Genomic DNA, 18390 nt, shown 5'->3' with positions numbered 1-18390 from the left:
ATTTAAATTGAAAACAAGAACTAAGACTGATTCCCGTATCAGCAGAGCATGTCAAAACCGACATAAACAAAAACTTTCACATCTTTTGGGGCTTGTTATTCCTGAAGACGTCAGCGCCTAGCCAAGCATCTTACCTGAAGTCTCTTCGCTAGTGCCACTTCCTTCTCTTTTTTCTTTCCCTCTTAAAAGCGCTCATGATTCGCAGCGCCTTCTGCGATCCGTGAAGCGGGAGATATTTTTTCTAAACCAGCTCTTTAAAGCTTCCCTTCTTATGACAATCTCAGTGTACTGTTTTTTTTTTTTTTGCGGTTTTCACTTGTTTGTGGTGTTCGCGTTGAAGCCAGCATTTATCGTGCGCTCAGAATCGTTAGAGGAAAATCACTTACAAAAGCCCCAGTCGTGTGCTCTCTGAAGCAGATATATTCCGGCGGAGACGTTTCCATGTCGTACGAAAAGGCACGCGTGCGCCTGAGGATCTGGAACGGTTTCTCGGCTTAATGCGTAACGTCTCTGACCTTTATCTCGCGTAACAAGCCGTGACTCGACATCAAAGGCTCCTCTTAAGAAGTTAATTTTTTTTTTACCCTTTTGTCACTGCATCCGATTACAGAGCTAGTCGCTGTTGAAACCTGACCGCCATCAAGTTAAACGCAAAGCAGCCGCTGCCGCTGCTAGGCGAGAGGCCGCCTTGGGAATTTCTTTAATTCTATTTATAGCAAGAAAACTGCGCATTTCCATTACTTTCAATATTCAAATTTCAGGGACGACGTTAAGACTTTTTACGAAAGAATTTTAAACACCTAATCCTTACTGAAAATTTTTCTTCTTTTGTTTCTGTGCGTGTTTCTATGCGTGTGCAATGTTTCTGTGCGTGTGGTCGGCGCTCTTGTTGCGCGGGAATTGCTGCTTCACGCATCTGTTACTTAGCCGTAAAAATGTGCGCAGCTCACATAAACACAATATAACTGCTTTAAAATCTCTTTGCGAACCAGCCATTGAAAGGTTTGCGCAGTTATAGGACATTAATCATTTAACCGTCAACCCCGGTTTGTACTCGTCGTGGGAGACTACCGATATTGCCAATGACGAGACCCACTCGTCTGGCTTGATATTGAGCTGCTCCCACCCTGTCAGACTAGCTACTGCCGGTAATTCCCTAGCTTGCAAATTTTAACACTTGAGGGTGGTAGTTGTCCCTGATAAAACGCGTTTTCGTGTTTTAAGCCTGACAAGTAATTTCATAATGGCGTCACGCACGAAGAATGTAGTTGGTGGCGACGTTCAGAAAAAAAGAGCCACTTGTTGGAGCAGTTCTGACAACAGCTTTGCTGACGATCTAGAATTGGTTGCCAACAGTGATTCTGATTTCGTTCAGCGCTCGTCTACCGAGAGGGCGTACCCGAGTTAGAACCCAACCGCGACAGCCGCGTTTCAATGGAGGCGAAACGCGAAGGCACCCGTGTGCTGTGCGATGTCTGCAGGGCACGCTAAATATCCCCAGGTGGCCGAAATTATTTCGGAGCCCTCTACTACAGCACCTTTTTCTCTTTCTTCTTTCACGGGACCCTCCTCCATTCCCTTACGGCGCGGTTCAGGTGTCCATCGATATGTGAGACAATTGCTGTGCCATTTCCTTTCCTCAAAAACCTATTTTTACTTCGTTTGCGAGCAGGAGAGGGCTTAAGATGACGACGAAGGTGACGCATTGCGCAGCGCACGTTAACTACTAATGATAAAACCTCGTTTTTGTTAGCCCGAATCAAAGTCTATGAACCTTTCAGTGTATTACGGCGTATCGGAGCAAATAAATACGGCGCATCGGACCCATAACTATGGCATGTACTCAAGGAAAGCCGTCTTCAAGAGCAGCTTTTTCTTTTTTAACTTTTTGTTAATTCTAACCAGAAAGCAATATTCAGAATCATGAGTACATGAAAAAAATTATAGGTACTTTAAAAATTTGGCGATCTTGGTACATGTATGCGAATTAATTTGGCAGCTAAAGGGTTAAGGAGCAACAGCAACCATGTCTTTCCGAACCATAAAAAAAAAATAAGACGAATGATCGGCACTTTTTACCTTTGGTTTTCCAGGGCGTAGTTTTTGCCACTTGCACTAATTCCTAGCACTCACGACAATACAAGGTTGCGATTGTCTCATGTCGATGTGCCAGTGCAGTTTTTCCCTTCAAGACCTCGTCCTGTTATCAGTGTGTTGTATTAATTTGACATGATAGAAATACCGTATTTTTCGGTGTATAAGACGCACCCTTGATAAGACGCACCTGCCATATATGCAGGCTGTCATTGAAAAAGTTGGCATATAAGACGCATCCGTGTATAAGACGCACCCCAATTTACCCAGTTAGGCTAGTGAGGCTTAATTAAACATGCTTGTGTGACCATCGTGAAATGCACCGTACCTGTGAGTTCTTAAGCAACGCTAAGTGATCAATAAGGCAACACTCGTGCCATACCCGCCCACGTTTTAGCAAAAAAAAAAAACAACTAAAGAACTCTCCTTATGTCCATAACAACATTTTATTTTCACTTAAAACCTTCGAAGTCTTCATCTTCGGATGCGCTATCAAAAAGTTTGCCCCTTTCTAGAGGCAGTGCAGCTGAAACATTCTCTTGGCACAATGCATGTTCTACGTACACAGAGCAAACAAAGTTGCAAAGGGAGACTAAAAAAAACGCCGGCTTGTCTTGACAATGGCGAAAAGCACGATTGTCGCCATCTTTTTGGCATTTCACATTACTTTTGCTTGGGGCCTCCGAAACGGTCGCGTGTATATGATCCCGGCAGTCATCATCCCCGACGTTTCATGATAAAGTTCACCTAAAAAAGTTGCGTATGGCGGTCCCCGTATTATAGCCGTGTTACAACCGCGTTATTCGTAGCGATATTTTTCCGGTGAAAAAAGCTTCAACATGAACCTGAGTAATTTCTGAACTCACAAAAAAAAGCCGAAAAATTCGCATATAAGACGCACCTTTGTATAGGATGCACCAGCAAGATTTTGGAAAAAAAGCAGCGTCTTATACACCGGAAAATACGGTACTATTTCTGATTTCTAAAAACTATCTGTAGACGCTGCGGTTACTCAATGGTAATGATGCTCGGCTGCTGACCTGAAAGACGCGGGTTCGATCCCGGCCGCGGCGGCCGAATTTAGATGGAGGCGAAATGCTAGAGACACGTGTGCTGTGAGATGTACGCCAGTGCACGTTAAAGAACCACAAGTGGTCAAAATCATCCGTGGCCCTCCACTACGATGTCTCTCATACCCATGAGTCACTCTGAGACGTTAAATCCCATAAACCAAAACATAAGCACTCTCTGCAGTTCTTTGATGAAAAAGTGAACGCGAAAGGATATCTTATTAAAATACATTGAATATTTGGTGCGCGCTGCGGCAATGTAGCCCTCGCTAACGGCTAAAAGACGGTGAATGACCGACACTGAAAAGCTGTCAATATAGTCAGATTTAAAACCCTTGCAGCACACTGCACTTTGTTGATGTGTAGAAAGATAGAACTCAAACTGCGCAAAATTGCAATCTGCGCACTCTGCTGCCGCGCTGGGGAGTTTATATTAATTCGCCGAGCGTCACTGCAACTTCTGCGATTCCTTTGATCTAGTGCGCAGGGTCGCGTCATGTGTACTAAATACGCCTTCTATGTTATAAATATGAGCACTTTCTTACTTTGCTCATCCTTTATCTGGAATCATTCTACTATAAACCCTAACACTAAGAAAATGATTAATTTCACGAAAGAGCTGATTTTGTAGAAAATGAGAAACCTGAATATTTCTACATGACGTGACACAGAATTAAGTGCGTAGACATATGCCCAAAGAACAGGCTGGCAGCTATATGGAGATTGCACTCGTGAATTCCACGAGTCATTATGCTAGGTTAAGGACATACCCAACAATTCTGCACAAAAGCATTTTTGAGCGGGAAACCGCTTATGAAAGCAATTTTTGTATAATGTATGACTTCACTACAACAACCAATATATACGCATATCACCCGACGTCAGTCTTGTATTTCTTTTTTTCTATTAGAGTTTTTGCTATCGTCGAAAGTGTTCCCCGTTGGTTTTCTATGGCAGTCTTAACTGTTCGATGCGATCGATAGAAACACTTAAAAAAAAAGACTTTGCTACATATTAGAAGAATGGACCATTACCTTGAATACTTCTATAACAGTGTCTTGCCATTTTCCAATTTTCAAAATTTTTGTCCGAGAATGTTGGACATGAGCGACGTTGTGTTTTCTATAAATACTAGACAAACTTCGGGCGGTGAGAGAGAGAGAAAAAAGAATTTTAATGATAGGGAAGGAGGAGAGGGCGGCCGGTGGTAACATGGCCCTGGCCGGCTACTGGCCGACATGTATGGCGGCGAACATGTTATGTCATTATGGTGAAACGGTCAACCCGCAGCGGCGCGCGTTGCAGCGGGGTGGCGAAATCGGAGTTTTGCGAGACGGTTTGTATTGCAAAACAGTATTAATGTAAATAAACATGACAATGGTCTGCGCTGAGGAAATTCTCCCTTCGCGGCTGAATAACGTTCCCCGGACGCCCCACCAGCCATATCGACTATTTTGACGGCAGCGTTCTCGGCGAAGAACTTAAGTGGTTCGTTTTCGAACTAACCACTGAAATGGAAGCGATGACACTAAATCTTCAGCATGACAGTTATTTCAATACTTATATACTCGACTGTCCACGAAAAGAACCGCCACAAAATACGGTCTAAGTATTCCTGAAAAAAAAAATATATATATAGCGTTCCGATTGGCAGAAACCACCTTAAAAGCTTTGAATTAACCACTACCTTATGCTAGAAAGAGGGACAGAAAATAAATGAAATTAATTAAACATCAAAACTTCGGTGTATAAAGCCATGGTAGATATAAACATTATACTCCAGTCCGATTTCTTTCTTTGCATTCTCTTTGCCCTTTCTAGTCGGTTCCGGTGGTTCTATGTAGCCGCTGTCGCTGGCATCTGCCAGTCTCTACAGCAGAAGATAAAGAAGGCAGAGAGTAGAAAGAAACAAGCACGTATCTTACGCCGGCAAAGTATTGCTCATGGTATGGGCACCAGAGCCTCCTGGTGACTGCGGAGAAGCTTGGACGGCAAGCCACTTCGCTCACGAAGCAGGGTGGTTTAAAGCTGGGATTTCATATTATTTCATACAGGTGCTGGGTAAAGATAGCTTAGCCTCAGAAAGTGTAAGAAGAACGTATAAGAAATGTTGTAAAAGAAATGGAGACCAGAAAAAAAGGAAGAAGCTCCCGTGTGCCCATGGAATTGCAGCATGGAGACCAATAATGCCTTGAAAAAAGCGGCGCTAGTGTTCCGATGGACACGTGCTCTTAGGGGAACATGAAGGGGACGATATTATCTGATATGCCAGAAGAAAAACTTCCAGTCTGATTCGAGTAGGATTCGAAACCAAGCCTGCGCTAAGCCAATAAAATGCTTCGCCGACGGCTCAGAACACTCGGCAACCCCCCATTGCTTACGCACTATATTCATTACAGCACAGTAATGCTCTGTGTAAATAAACTGTTCCCAACACCATCACTGAAAAGCTGCGAGTGGTGCATTTAATCGGAATTCGAATACGTGTGCCGCGTCTGCGTGCCCAGCGGGAGTAGTGCTGCAACCGGTTGATGAGGCCTGATGATTCATAATCGCTGCAGCTCATTGCTACTTAGCCAACTGGTCGCTGCAGTGCGCAGCGCACAATTTTTTTTTTAAACTAGCGAACATTCGCATTCGATGACCAGCCCTTCGATTAACTGCAACCTCCCCTGCCCTAAATTGGTCGCAAAGGGCGTCCGCATGGCAAGCGAAAGCCTAGTTTTTCACCATGGACGCTTAACAACTTGCCACTGTTTACGGGCCTCCTTGAACAACTGAACAGAATGAGCTTCGAAGACGTTCACGGAGTGGCTGTTGGGGCGAGTTGGTATGCCATGATAAAGCTTTTAGCGGATGCAAACGAGGACGAGGTATTCTTCGTGTTCGTCTTCGTTTGCAAGCGTTAAAAGCTTTGTCGCATTCACTGAGCTGGATACGGCGCGTGTTTAACCCTTTCTTTCGCATCCTCCCACTCTTCCTCTCCACTCCTATCTTCTCGCGGCAGCGATACTGACGAAGTTTTGAAGCAACTCGATAGGCCTGCACTTTTATCTTTTCATTTTTCTGTGGTCCCTTAACTACAATATCTACAAAAACGTTTGCAACGTCTTTCGTGAAATACGGTATGAGAAAGGCAGAGGGGTGGCTACAGAAAACGCTGCAGGCTTCAATTTCGAAGCAGACACGGCTTCTTTCAGGTCATGAATTACCTCTGTTCAAATTCTCCGTTGGTGCGCGCAATCTCTGATTTGCGGTAGAGTTGATCACATTTCACAGATTTTATTACCACACTGCACACTACCACACTGCCTTGAGGAGGGGTTGTCCTTATCTCGAAGAAGAGCCCCCGCAATTCGATTAAACGGCAGCAAATGTCAACAGCGCTCACCATGTCGCTCTAGCACGAGAGATTCACTCGATACTCGCTTTCGAAACAACTGGCCTCTTCCTTACCGCAGGAACATTGGCGCAAGATACGAAAGAGATACGCCCAAAGGGACAAATAAATATCGGGCAGAAGGGCCCCAGTCAGGGAGAAGTACCCGAGGGAGAGAGGATGCGACTTCCGCTTTCTCAACGTGATTCGATCGCCAGCGACAGATGGTCTCCGCGTTGAGAAAGCCGAATATCCCAGCCTCCCGAGAGAGGGAGAGTTTTCCTCTCTCTCCGTGTCGCCGAAACCGATCAGCAGGGCGGTTACAACACTCGCGGCCAGCCCGACGCCGCCTACTCCCCAGGGTGCGAGGAAAGGATCAGAGAAGATCAACCGCCGAGCAGCGGCCAGGAATGCTCAGAAACGGCGAAAAGAAACACAGACGGACGGGGCGCGAAGGGAGCAAAGACAAACAGGAGTGCCAAGCGTGAGGCGCCGAAGGCTGCTCGGTTGATAAGCCTCGCGGAGTGGTGTGAACAGCGGTGCTGCCGCAGTAGGTGGCGGCGTGGGAAGTCGATCAACGCTACAGCGGTCGCGAGATAACGGGTGGCTCCTAGCAGTGGCGTAACCCAGTGCTCGGCAGGACGAGCTGCCCTGCTGCGCGGCGCCAGATAAGGCGCGCGCGGGCGCGCGCATCACCCTTCGCTGCCGCCCGCGGGCCGTCCCTGCTCAGCCGCGGCCACCAGAAGAGGACGAAATGGGGGCGGCTGTTGACAGCCTCTCCGGGCCGCCGATGGGTGCGCGCCACGGATGGCGCTGCGGACATAGGGCCAGCCTTCCGCATCACAAGGAGGTTTCCTGCCATGCCCACGCCTTTTCTTCCCCTCGCCATTTTTGCTCGGTCGTGGCTCGTTTCTCTTCCCTATATTTTAATTTTTTTTTGCGTTGCACGTTGCCGCATTCTTGCGGTGACGCATTCAGCTTCCTTGGCATTTTTCTCTCTCTCGCTGGCTCCACCAGAGGCCTGGAGCCACAGTTCTCGCTCGGTTGGCTTTGAATTTGATTAAGGGCGCTGCATTCCTTAAACGTCGACTTCGAAGTAAAGTTTATTCACGCTCTTTCGCCCGGAAGACGGCAGCCGCAGTACCAGCTAATCAAGCAATGCCGAGCCAGTCGGTCAGGAAAGCCATGGAACCACCAGAGAATACCACCCCTGTGTTTTGTCCACTCCTATTTCCCGTTTATTAATGCTATAGCCTTAGGGTTGTCGCCCCATAAAAACCCGGCCGATGTCTGATGCCACAGTATTCGCTGATCGTTGAGAGAGGTCATGTGACCTTGTGACGTCACCAAAACGTGTCCTGGTGGGTCACCCTGATTGGTCGAGAAAGGTCACGTGACGTTGTGGCGTCATCACAGCCTGCCCACTGAGTAATGAGCAATCAAGTTTCTAGGCAACAACCTGGACAGAGAATCGAAAAAAAAAACTGAAAAAAAAAATTTGAAGAATGCATCTCTGTTGTGTATACTAATATTCGAAGTGTCCTGAAAAACCGTGAACAGTTAAGTTCATTTATTGATTCTTGTGCAGCCCACGTAGTAGTACTAACAGAAACATGGCTCTCAAGCAAAATACGCGACCATGAAATTTTAGAATGTAACAAACGCTACAACTTTTACCGTAATGATAGAAATTGCAGGCCAGGTGGCGGAGTACTAATTGCCGTAGACCATAACATATCCTCATGCGCAATACATGTGACAAGCAATCTAGAAATAACGTGGGTTTTATTAAACATAAAAGGCAGGAAGATCACAGTCGGTGTATGTTATCGTCCACCACCCAGAGACCTCGAATTCATTAACAACCTACACGATGTCATTAATCTAATCTGTGTTCGGTATCCTGGTTCTCCTATTTTTCTTTTGGGTGATTTTAATTACCCTAATATCTCCTGGGGCGTGGATGGCCCCAGTAGTCTTCCTACTGATTCAGAATCTAAATCTTTTATTAACTTGTGCTCAACGTTCCATTTTTCTCAAATCGTCACACTGCCTACAAGATGCACTAGTCATTCTGAAAACACTCTTGACCTTATCTTAACTACATGCCCTGAATCAATTTCAAACCTCAGCATTCTTCCAGGACTTAGCGACCACTCACTCCTTGAATTTACGCTCGGATTCCCTGCCCCCCGAGCAGGAAAAAAAATGAAGATTGTTAGGAATTACAGCCGAGGAAATTACGACGAAATTAATCGTGCATTATCTTCTTTTTGTGACGAATTTTTGAGAAATTTTGAACATCGCAGCCTACAATTAAACTGGGACTTGTATAAAACCAAAACAGCCGAGCTCATCAACAAGCACATCCCCATACGAGTAATTAAGTGCACCAAATCACCATGGTATAATAAAGCTCTCGGAAGACTAGCCAATAAAAAGAAGCGTTTATACCGCCTAGCTAAAACCTCAAAACTATCAGAGCGATGGCAAGCCTATCGCACCGCGAATGCTAGTTACAGTCGCGCCTTACGGGAATCCAAACGCTATTTCTTTCAACACACCCTCCCCAATCTGCTACGTTCTAATCCTCGACAGTTCTGGCGAACAGTAAAAGGCCCTGAAAGCGATAGGATGATTATTAACTCCAGTGATGGTCTACCGTTAACAGATGAACAATGTGCCTCTACATTCAACGATTTTTTTGCAGCATCGTTCTCTAGTCATGCAGACGTCCCTAAACCTCTGTTCGACATACCTCCGCTATCGCCAATGCCTCCCATCACAGTTAATCCAGCTGGTGTCGAAAAGATTATTGATTGCCTGAAGCTCTCTTCTGCTTCTGGTCCTGATGGTATCACGTCAAAATTCCTTAAAAACACCAAATTTTATTCATCTATCATCTTAACAAAACTTTTCGACCAATCTTTATCCACCGGCTTGGTTCCTGATGATTGGGCGGTAGGGAAGGTGGTTCCCACACATAAAAATGGTGACAAGCATGATGTTAAAAACTATCGCCCCATATCTTTGACATGTGTTCCATGCAAAATTCTTGAGCATATCATATCATCCCAAATCGCTACCCATCTTGATTCTCAATCTTTTTTTCATAGTTCCCAACATGGCTTCAGAAAATATTACTCATGTGAAACGCAGCTGGCATCTTTCACTCACTTTCTTCACAGCGTCCTCGACCACGGCGGTGTTGTCAACTGCATATTTTTAGACTTTTCTAAGGCTTTTGACAAGGTATCACACACTCTACTCCTCTTTAAATTACACCAACTTAACCTGGATCCCAACGTTTTTGCATGGTTGAGAAGTTTTCTTACTAATCGCTCCCAATACGTAACGATTAACGAAATCGACTCCAATAATGTCCCCGTTGTTTCCGGCGTGCCACAAGGCTCCGTTCTTGCTCCCTTGCTCTTTCTAATTTACATAAATGACTTACCCACCAAAATTCAATCTCGCGCTGGCCTTTTCGCAGATGACTGTGTAATTTATCGTGAAATAACCAATCCTAATGACGAAAAGATTCTGCAATCAGACCTTAACGCAGTAACTGCATGGTGTCAGGATTGGTTAATGACTCTTAACTCTAACAAGTGTAACTTAATGCATGTATCTCGAATTAACTCTAATGTATCTTCTTATATTCTTCACGATTCCCCGCTAGAACAGGTAACATCTTACAAATACTTGGGCGTCTTATTTTCATCCAAATTATCATGGGAACAGCACATCAACTATATAACTAGCAACGCTAACAGATCTCTAGGCTATCTGAAACGTAATTTTGCGAACATTTCTTCATCTCTTAAATTACAATTTTATAAAACACTTATCCGTCCAAAGCTTGAGTATGCTGCTTCTGTATGGGATCCCGGCCTTGATCATCTGGTAACAACCATCGAAGCTCTTCAGAATCGGTCTGCCCGCTACATTCTCAGTAATTATCATCGTACTGCCAGCACAACTAACATGAAAAACACATTACACCTACCTCCACTCTCCTTGAGACGTCAGATACAGCGACTTTGTTTGCTCCATAAAATATACTACCACGACACACTTCACAATCTTTTACTCCACCGGCCCTCTTATGTGTCACATCGCGTGGACCATCGTCATAAAATTGGATCTTTCGCATGCCACACGAATACCTTTCATAATTCATTTCTCCCGCGCTCAATAACAGAGTGGAACCACCTTCCCGAAGATCTTGTGTCTATTACTGATGTTACATTGTTCAAAAATGCCTTAAAAGCTCATTTTGGTGTTCCTGATTAATCGTTACGCACTGTTTATTTATTTTTTACCCCCGTATTACTACTTGTATTGTGTTCTACAGTTATATATTGGTGTTCCTTACTTGTAGTACTTGTATTGAATTCTTGGATGTTTATTGTTACCTTCTGGTGTTCCTTACTATTTTTGCACTGTTTTTGACACCCCTATATATATGTGTATATATATGTATATATATATATATATATATATATATATATATATATATATATATATATATATATATATATATATATATATATATATAATGTGCCTGTGCTTTTATCTTAATTATGTTGAGTATTCCACTCCCCTCTGTAACGCCCGACCCGGGCCCTGAGGGTATTCGAAATAAATAAATAAATAAATAAATAAATGCAAATGTCGGCACCGCTACAGCATAGTGGATACCAGCTACTGCAGCAATTAGACTAGACATGGCGGTGGATGGACTGAAAACTGCAATGAAAAAGACGCAAACACACAGAGGTTACTGCAAAAGCCGCGACAAGTGTAAAATATACTGCTATCCCATTCCACTCTTAGTGTGGTTTGGTTTGTGGGGTTTAACGACCCAAAGCGACTGAGGCTATGAGAGACGCCGTGGTGGAGGGCTCCGGAAATTTCGACCACCTGGGGTTCTTTAACGTGCACTGACATCGCACAGTACACGGGCCTCTAGAATTTCTCCTCCAAAGAAATTCTAGCCGCCGCGGCCGTGATCGAACCCGCGTCTTTCGGGTCAGCAGCCGAGCACCATAACCACTGAGCCACCACCATATCACTCTTAAGCTCACTTAAGCGTCCTCACAGTTTTTTTGCTTCTTTCTTTCACTGTCGGATCAGCTCCGGCGTGTTCTCAGCTCATCTGAGAATTCAGCGAATTGGAAGAAACAGAAAGAATAGAGAGTCGAGCGGCTTTAAAATCGTCCACACTTGAACACCGCAAAAAAGGTGGTGGACGGGAGAAACACAGCCTGCGTCGTGCGGTTTTAGTGCTAAAGCACTACGTCACGAGTTCTAACCGGCTCAGCGAGTTTGTGTGAAGCTTGGACTTGGCCAAACCGTAAGGAAATAAATGTTGTTGCGACTGGCATTCGACCCCCGGCGGCGCGAACAGAGCGGCTTCGCTGGCCACTGCACGAGAGCACTGGGCTATCGCCGCAGCCGGTCACTCCTCTTGTTAAACTGCAACACACTCTCGCGCTGTGCATTGCGCATCATCATCTTCATCAACTAATACTACTCTCGAACTAATATCGTCGCCAGACGTGCCGACGACCCAGCAAAGCAAAACCATGTGCCAACCAGGCTAACCACGCGCTTTCGCACGTCTACTCGGTTTAACTACGTTAAAACCCACCACTTTTTTCCAATCCTCGCCTTTTCGCGCTGCTCAACTATGAACGAAACTGTTACTACGCTGCAGAACCCCTCTTTGATTTGTCAATTCTTGCTTTTCTGCGGCGCTCATCGCTCTGCAGATGCTCCGTGGCATTGAGTAATTCATGAACACGCAGGCTTAGTGCTCTTCATCTGACTGCAGGAATGCTTATAGGGAGGCCGCAAAGCAAAACATTCCAGCTTTTAGCACTGACACGCAGAGTTAACAACGCACTCGCACGTCGTTGCTCTGAAGTCATCAAAGATGATATGGGCCCATCGACAGCCCGCAGAAACGTGGCGTCATGCGGCCGCCTGCGTCGTTACCATTATGAAGGCGACCTAGCGCCGGCTCCTCCTCCATCCGCGATTTACTTGAGCCCGCCAGCTGTTGCGAGTGCTTCTCGGTCCGAGGGCGAGGAATGCGCGCAACGCTCATGCAGCTGCGGGGCGCCCATCAAAGCGGGAGACCACTGGGCCAGGAACGCCTCGCTAATGATAACGACGCGGCTGCTCGCCGGGCACCGTACGTTTGTTCGATACTTCTCCTGGGCGTTATCCGCGTATTGATAACGTAGAAGGACAACAAGAACTCCGTATAAAATTCCGGACTTGGCAAAGGTTTCTCACGAGTAAGCGTGGTGACCTAAAACTACGATACTCGTAATTACTCCTTCGCTGATCTCTGCCCTTTAGAGAGTCTTGGACGTATACGCGACGACAAAGTGTTAGCTCGTGTGACTACATCTCTTCGCAAGCACAACTATATCGAAAACATGCTGAAAATTACAAGCCACATTTGAGACTCCGGAATGATTACGCCCGCACTCCACGCTCCATTGGCGAGAGCCCATCCCGGCTCGCCTAATTAATGTTCGCAATCTATGGTGCTTACCCCAAGCACGCCATACAGTTCCGCTAAAAAAAAAACTATCTCAGTCCTGAGTCAGTGAGACCGACTTCATCAAGAACCTGTATTCAGCTTTGTTAAGTTTAATTACGTAAGCTGGGTTTCAGATTGGCCGGCGCCTGCGCGCTGCCAATACAGGACAACGCATATGACAAGAGCTGTCAGTCAGTACATACGAAAGCTTGTCGAATCCCCATCGCAAATTTTCTCACTTTTATGCGGACAGAATACCCGTATTGTTTCACTTACCGTCAGTCGTCTCTTCCTCAATGTCTGTAGGCGCATCTGCAATGACAACAATAAGTCATGAAGCTGAATATCATTCATAAGGTGCTGTGCTGTTACGCACTAAGAAATCGCAATTGTGATTGCTGGTGAATAGGGAAACGCAGCTTTCAACACCGAAAACCATATTTCGGCGAAAACAAGCGCTTATTTCTGGTTATGTCATAAAATGAAAGCACAAACAGATTTGAAAATGCGAGCGGTTGGTGCCTATTATCAAGCGGGAACTTGAAACAGTCAGGCACAAGAAGATCCATCACACACCGGTAAAATCGGCTGCGCATTGCTTGCGCGTACGATGGTCAGAAAGCGGTGATAAGATAATCTTTCGTCTCTTGACGAATCGTATACCTTGTAATAAGACTTCCTCTAAACAATGTGATCGGAACCCAATTACGTGTAATATGAGCTAAAGATTTGACGCCAAAAAACTGATGTAATAGATTAAGACGAGACTATGAGGCAAGCTTATAGCTGGCAGTCGGACTTCACTAATGAAAACTAATTTGTTAGCGGTTTTATCAGTCCGAACCAAGGAATCCAATTCTTTAGCGACTTAGAATATTCCCTATGCATCGCTGAAAAAATAAAAGTATGTCGGAACAATCAGGATTATTTTAAGCGCCAGTATTATTTAAACATCAGAATTTCCGGAAAGTTCTCCTTTTCGAGAGCTATTTTTTTTTTTTTGCGGACTGTGAAGCCAAGCACCAGGTATAAACATTGCCTGGCGACAGCTCCGGCACCGGTCAACAAGCTTAAGCCACTGGCCGTTGTCATGGCGACACAAAGTACGCGCTGCGGGAATGGCTCTTGGTGGGGCATTCGCAAGCTCCGTCGTTTATTGTTCACAGAGCGGAAAAGCTTTGGGAACATCGGCAGCTCGCTATAAATTTCGTAATCGCCTGCATTAATACCTCTCTAGCGCGTCCTAATATCAAAATTTTATTTATTTCGCGCTACTGGAAAGTTCGCAACTTTATACATACTAATTGCACAATGTTTAATAAAAATTTACCCTACTTCTAATTGCGGCCGACTGCCACAAAAAGGTCACGCTGGTATCACAACTGGCAGAACGAAGCAATTCTTTGTTGATGCAAAGTCACTGCAGCCCATTAGACCGATTTAAACTAGTGCGCTCTTCCTTTTCTTTTGAAGCATTAATAAGCGTGAGGATTGGCGCAGAATCCAACAGCACGAGGCCCAAGTGAACACACTCAGTGGTCCACTTTAGTGGCTTAGTAAGCGACCTCTGTCCTGCTCATCAAGGCTGCCATACTTAGGTATGATAACCGATGGCGGGTATGCGTGGGTTCGAAGTTGCCGTACTTTGCAACTGCCGTTTTTTTTTCCCCCGATTCATTTCTTTGACTGTTAAGCGCTCATAGTTAGCGCATTTGATACCAGAACCGGTAAGGTGTATTGTTTGCTGGCTAAAATCTTGACATCCTGACATCGAATGTGGTGACGACCAGTGATCGAAGAGCAAGAAAATGAAGCGCGAAAGGAATTTTTTTTTTCTTTTACGAAATGAAACCCCAGTGGTTATCATTTCATCGAGGCACAGCTGTCTAAAACAACGCCGGTATTTTTCCACTATCGAAAATCATATTCACTTAAATTTAAGATTTTCGGCGGTGAAAGCGACCGATATGGAAACATTTGTTCTCTTGCTCGCCACATACGAGTTATCAGAGAGCGCCTTTTGCTATGAATCATTGTATCCCTGCGCTCATAGTTACTATTGCACGAAGACAAAAACATGCTCCTTTTCCCATTATTATAGCAGATGTAGAAAGCTGGCTCGATATAATACACTAATTCTTCTTTTCGATTCTACTGCGTGGTTACGAGACGGCACGTAATTGAGATCCCTGCTACCACCACCGATGGCGGAGGCGGGGCGTTGCTTCAGCAAGCAACGAAGGACGAAAAAAGTTCAAATGGAATGGGATGGAATTGCAACAGAGCTGCATTATCCCAGCCCAGGACGCGAAGAATGAACTTCTCTGCGCTGTCTTTTCCCGCGTATTCCGTCTGAGCGGCAGTGTCCGCACTCGCAACCTTTCCTCCTCCACTTTCCTCTAATGGGTGCAATTGTTTTCAACACAGTAGAAATTTTGCGCATAATTGAAAAGCTGAAGGTTTCCCCATCCTCTCGGATTGATAGCACACATTTTACATTTTAGTTAAATACGAAGATGTAGTACTCTTCTATAACCCGGTCTAAACGTTTCGAGCAGTCCCCTGATACTGGCTGTGTACCCGATAAATCGAAAGTCGGAAAGGTAATTCCTCTGCACAAGTCTGGCGGCAAACGCTTTCCTAATAACTGCCATCTAGAATCGTTCACCCGAATTTTACGTAAGATCATTAAACACGTCATCTACTCTCATCTTGCAACATTTACAGGGTCGAATTCTTTTTTTTTTCCAGTAATTTTCTACATGGTTTCCACAAAACATTTTCGTGTGAAACTCAGCTTTTGTGTTTTTTCACTTTTGACCTTCATTACATTCTTGACAAAAGGTCTCTGGCAGACTGCATATTCCTGGACTTCTCGACAACTTTTGATAAATTCTCGCATCAATTATTACTCATTAAACTGAGCAGGCTGATCTTTGACGCTAATGTACTTTTGTGGCTACAGTCATCTCTAACTAAGCAATCTCGCTACTAACAGCAAATAATAATGTTTCTCAGTTTTCTCCAGTCAGTTCTGGTGTGGCCCAGGGATCAGTGTCCTGCTTTTCCTCATATACATTAATGATTTACCTACAAACCTTAATGCATCAATTAATCTCTTTGTGGATGATATGTTAATTATCGTAAAATTATCAATGAATGTGATGTCTCGATATTACAGTCAGACATTAACATCTCATTCGAATGGGGTGAACTGTGTAACATGAAGCGCAACATTCCCATATACGGGCATTTGCGTGTCACTCGAGTTAAGGCAACAGCTCCTACTTGCCCACTTAAAATATTCCTCTTGAATCTCAATTTTCCTATAATTATTTCGGGGACTATACGTGTCTGATAACTTGTCCGGGAAACTGAATGTCAATTACTTAGATGTCGATTATCTTAGAAGAAACTTTTGACGTTGGCCTAGCTGACTAAAATTTTTTTTACAAAATCTTTGCTCCTCCAACACTGGAATATGCGACCTTTATCTGGGACCCGGGCGTGGTTTCATTCATCACCGAACTGGAAAGAATCCAAAAAAGCGCGTCGCGCTTTAACTTGTCTTAGCATCGTCTCATTTCTAGCGCAACGGCCTTGAAAGCCAGCCTATCATTGCCTCCTCTATCCAGGCGTCGAGAGGTATTCTTTCTATGTTTATTTCATTAAATTTTTCACCATGATCTACATCTCGGACAGAAGCTTCTAACACGACCATCCTACACTTCATCTCGCACTGATCACCGTCGCAAAGTGAGAATTCTGTCATACCGCACTAAATGTTTTAAGAATCTTTCATACCCAGCACTTCAGACAGTTGCAATCACCTTACTTTTGCCATTGCCGAAATTACAGACACGGCATTGTTTTTCGGACAGGCGGGACTGACCTTATTCTGTAATATCCACTGACAATATATTATTCCTTTTGTTTTTGGTTTTCGCTGTTTTTTGAGGCGTTTGACTGCTTTGTTGCTGCTACTGTTTTAATACTGACCTCACAGCCGTGATGATGCATTGCATTCTGTACGTGAATCTGTAACTACTTTAGTTGAAACTAAACTGTGCCTGAAGTTACTTTTTATTGCCTTTTGTTTCTTGTTTCCTTTGTTATTGATGCGGGTTTTCTGCTAGTGATTATGTCGTCGCGCACCCGTGAATATCGTTCCTCTTGTCTTAAGGCCACTTAGTATTACCATTCTTGCTGTGTCTTTGTAATCTTGGTAACCCACTCCCCTATGCAATAGTCTTGGGCCCTGAGGGTAAATAAATAAATGAAGAAGAGAGGAAGAGGACGAAGAATGTGACGTGGCTCGTACCTCGAGGCATGTACCAGGATTCTGCGTAGCGTCGTGAGGTTTTCCTGGACTCTCCTTTGCTGCCGAACGTCCGGATGTGGTAGGCGTCTACGAAGAGCATGAAAAAAACACAGGTCATGAAGCGCTACAGATCGCAGGGAAAACGTCACATTTCAGCCCAAACAGCTGCGCGCAAAAGATGCCTGGGCTGTCTACGTGGTTGTCTCAGAGCCATGCTACTGTTTCCTATTAAATCCTATCAAGAATGATGCCCAAGCTATCGATGGCGGCCAGAAACAATTGGATACAGGATACTTACCCTTTTGCGTAAGTTCGCACTTACCATAAACTTTAGCCTTAAACATATCTTTTACTGATTTTCTTTATCTACGTGAACATGTCAGGAGATATTCGTGCCTTATATTGGCGTCGGCTATCCCTGTTCGAAAAGGGAACGAAACAATTGAATGGAAAAGAAAAAGCAAACACAGCTACAACGTACACAGTTCACGTGTTGGACAATGCACCTGTATGTGACAAGCAGGCTTCTTGCTTTTGCGTTAACTCTCTTTCCGTTGCCGCATTCCCAAGGATGTGTTTAGCGGATTCTAATTTTCTACTCCACCATATGCATTGTGGGGCACAGTATAGTGAGCGGAGCACAGTAAGTGCCTTGGGCAAGAGCAACCACGCAACCACTTGGGAGGGCGCGTGCTCACGTGACCTTTCACGGACTGGAGAAAATAGCAGAAGTTGCATGCCCCGGAACGTTACATATAGACCTTTTCATAAAGTGCTCGCTGTGCGTAGCCTTGTCCCTCACTGGTCAGTTGTGCGCATCTGGTTAGAAGAGGGAAGAGGTGGTAGCTTGGGCTTTCTGCACATGTTCACCGCCCAAAGAGGAGGCGTTTTGGCTCCTATCTGTACAGTCTACACAGAGATCTATGCAGAGATCTATACAGAGTATACAGAGTAAAGTCTATAGAGA

The 18390-nt window shown here is 44.8% G+C and overlaps 1 protein-coding gene across 3 annotated transcripts in view; it reads right to left on the bottom strand.

Moving 5' to 3' along the window:
• The window catches only part of Hasp (Hig-anchoring scaffold protein), a 498754-nt gene that overhangs the window by 349063 nt on the left and 131301 nt on the right, over window positions 1–18390 (bottom strand). For 2 of the 3 annotated variants that reach the window (XM_089582173.1, XM_089582176.1), the window contains exons 2-3: window positions 17424–17510; window positions 13379–13414 (exon numbers count right to left, since the gene is read on the bottom strand). The exons of the other annotated variant lie outside the window; for it this stretch is intronic. In XM_089582173.1, coding sequence (XP_089438299.1) covers window positions 13379–13414; window positions 17424–17510 — 123 coding nt within the window. The remainder of the gene's footprint in view (window positions 1–13378; window positions 13415–17423; window positions 17511–18390) is intronic. 3 annotated transcript variants of the gene reach the window in all.

Source organism: Amblyomma mixtum, chromosome 3, assembly GCF_055824585.1.
Source record: "Amblyomma mixtum isolate Tamu chromosome 3, ASM5582458v1, whole genome shotgun sequence".
NCBI classification, from domain to species: Eukaryota; Metazoa; Arthropoda; class Arachnida; order Ixodida; family Ixodidae; genus Amblyomma; species Amblyomma mixtum.
Note: the sequence above shows the minus strand (reverse complement) of the source record. Positions and strands in the feature narration are given on the sequence as shown.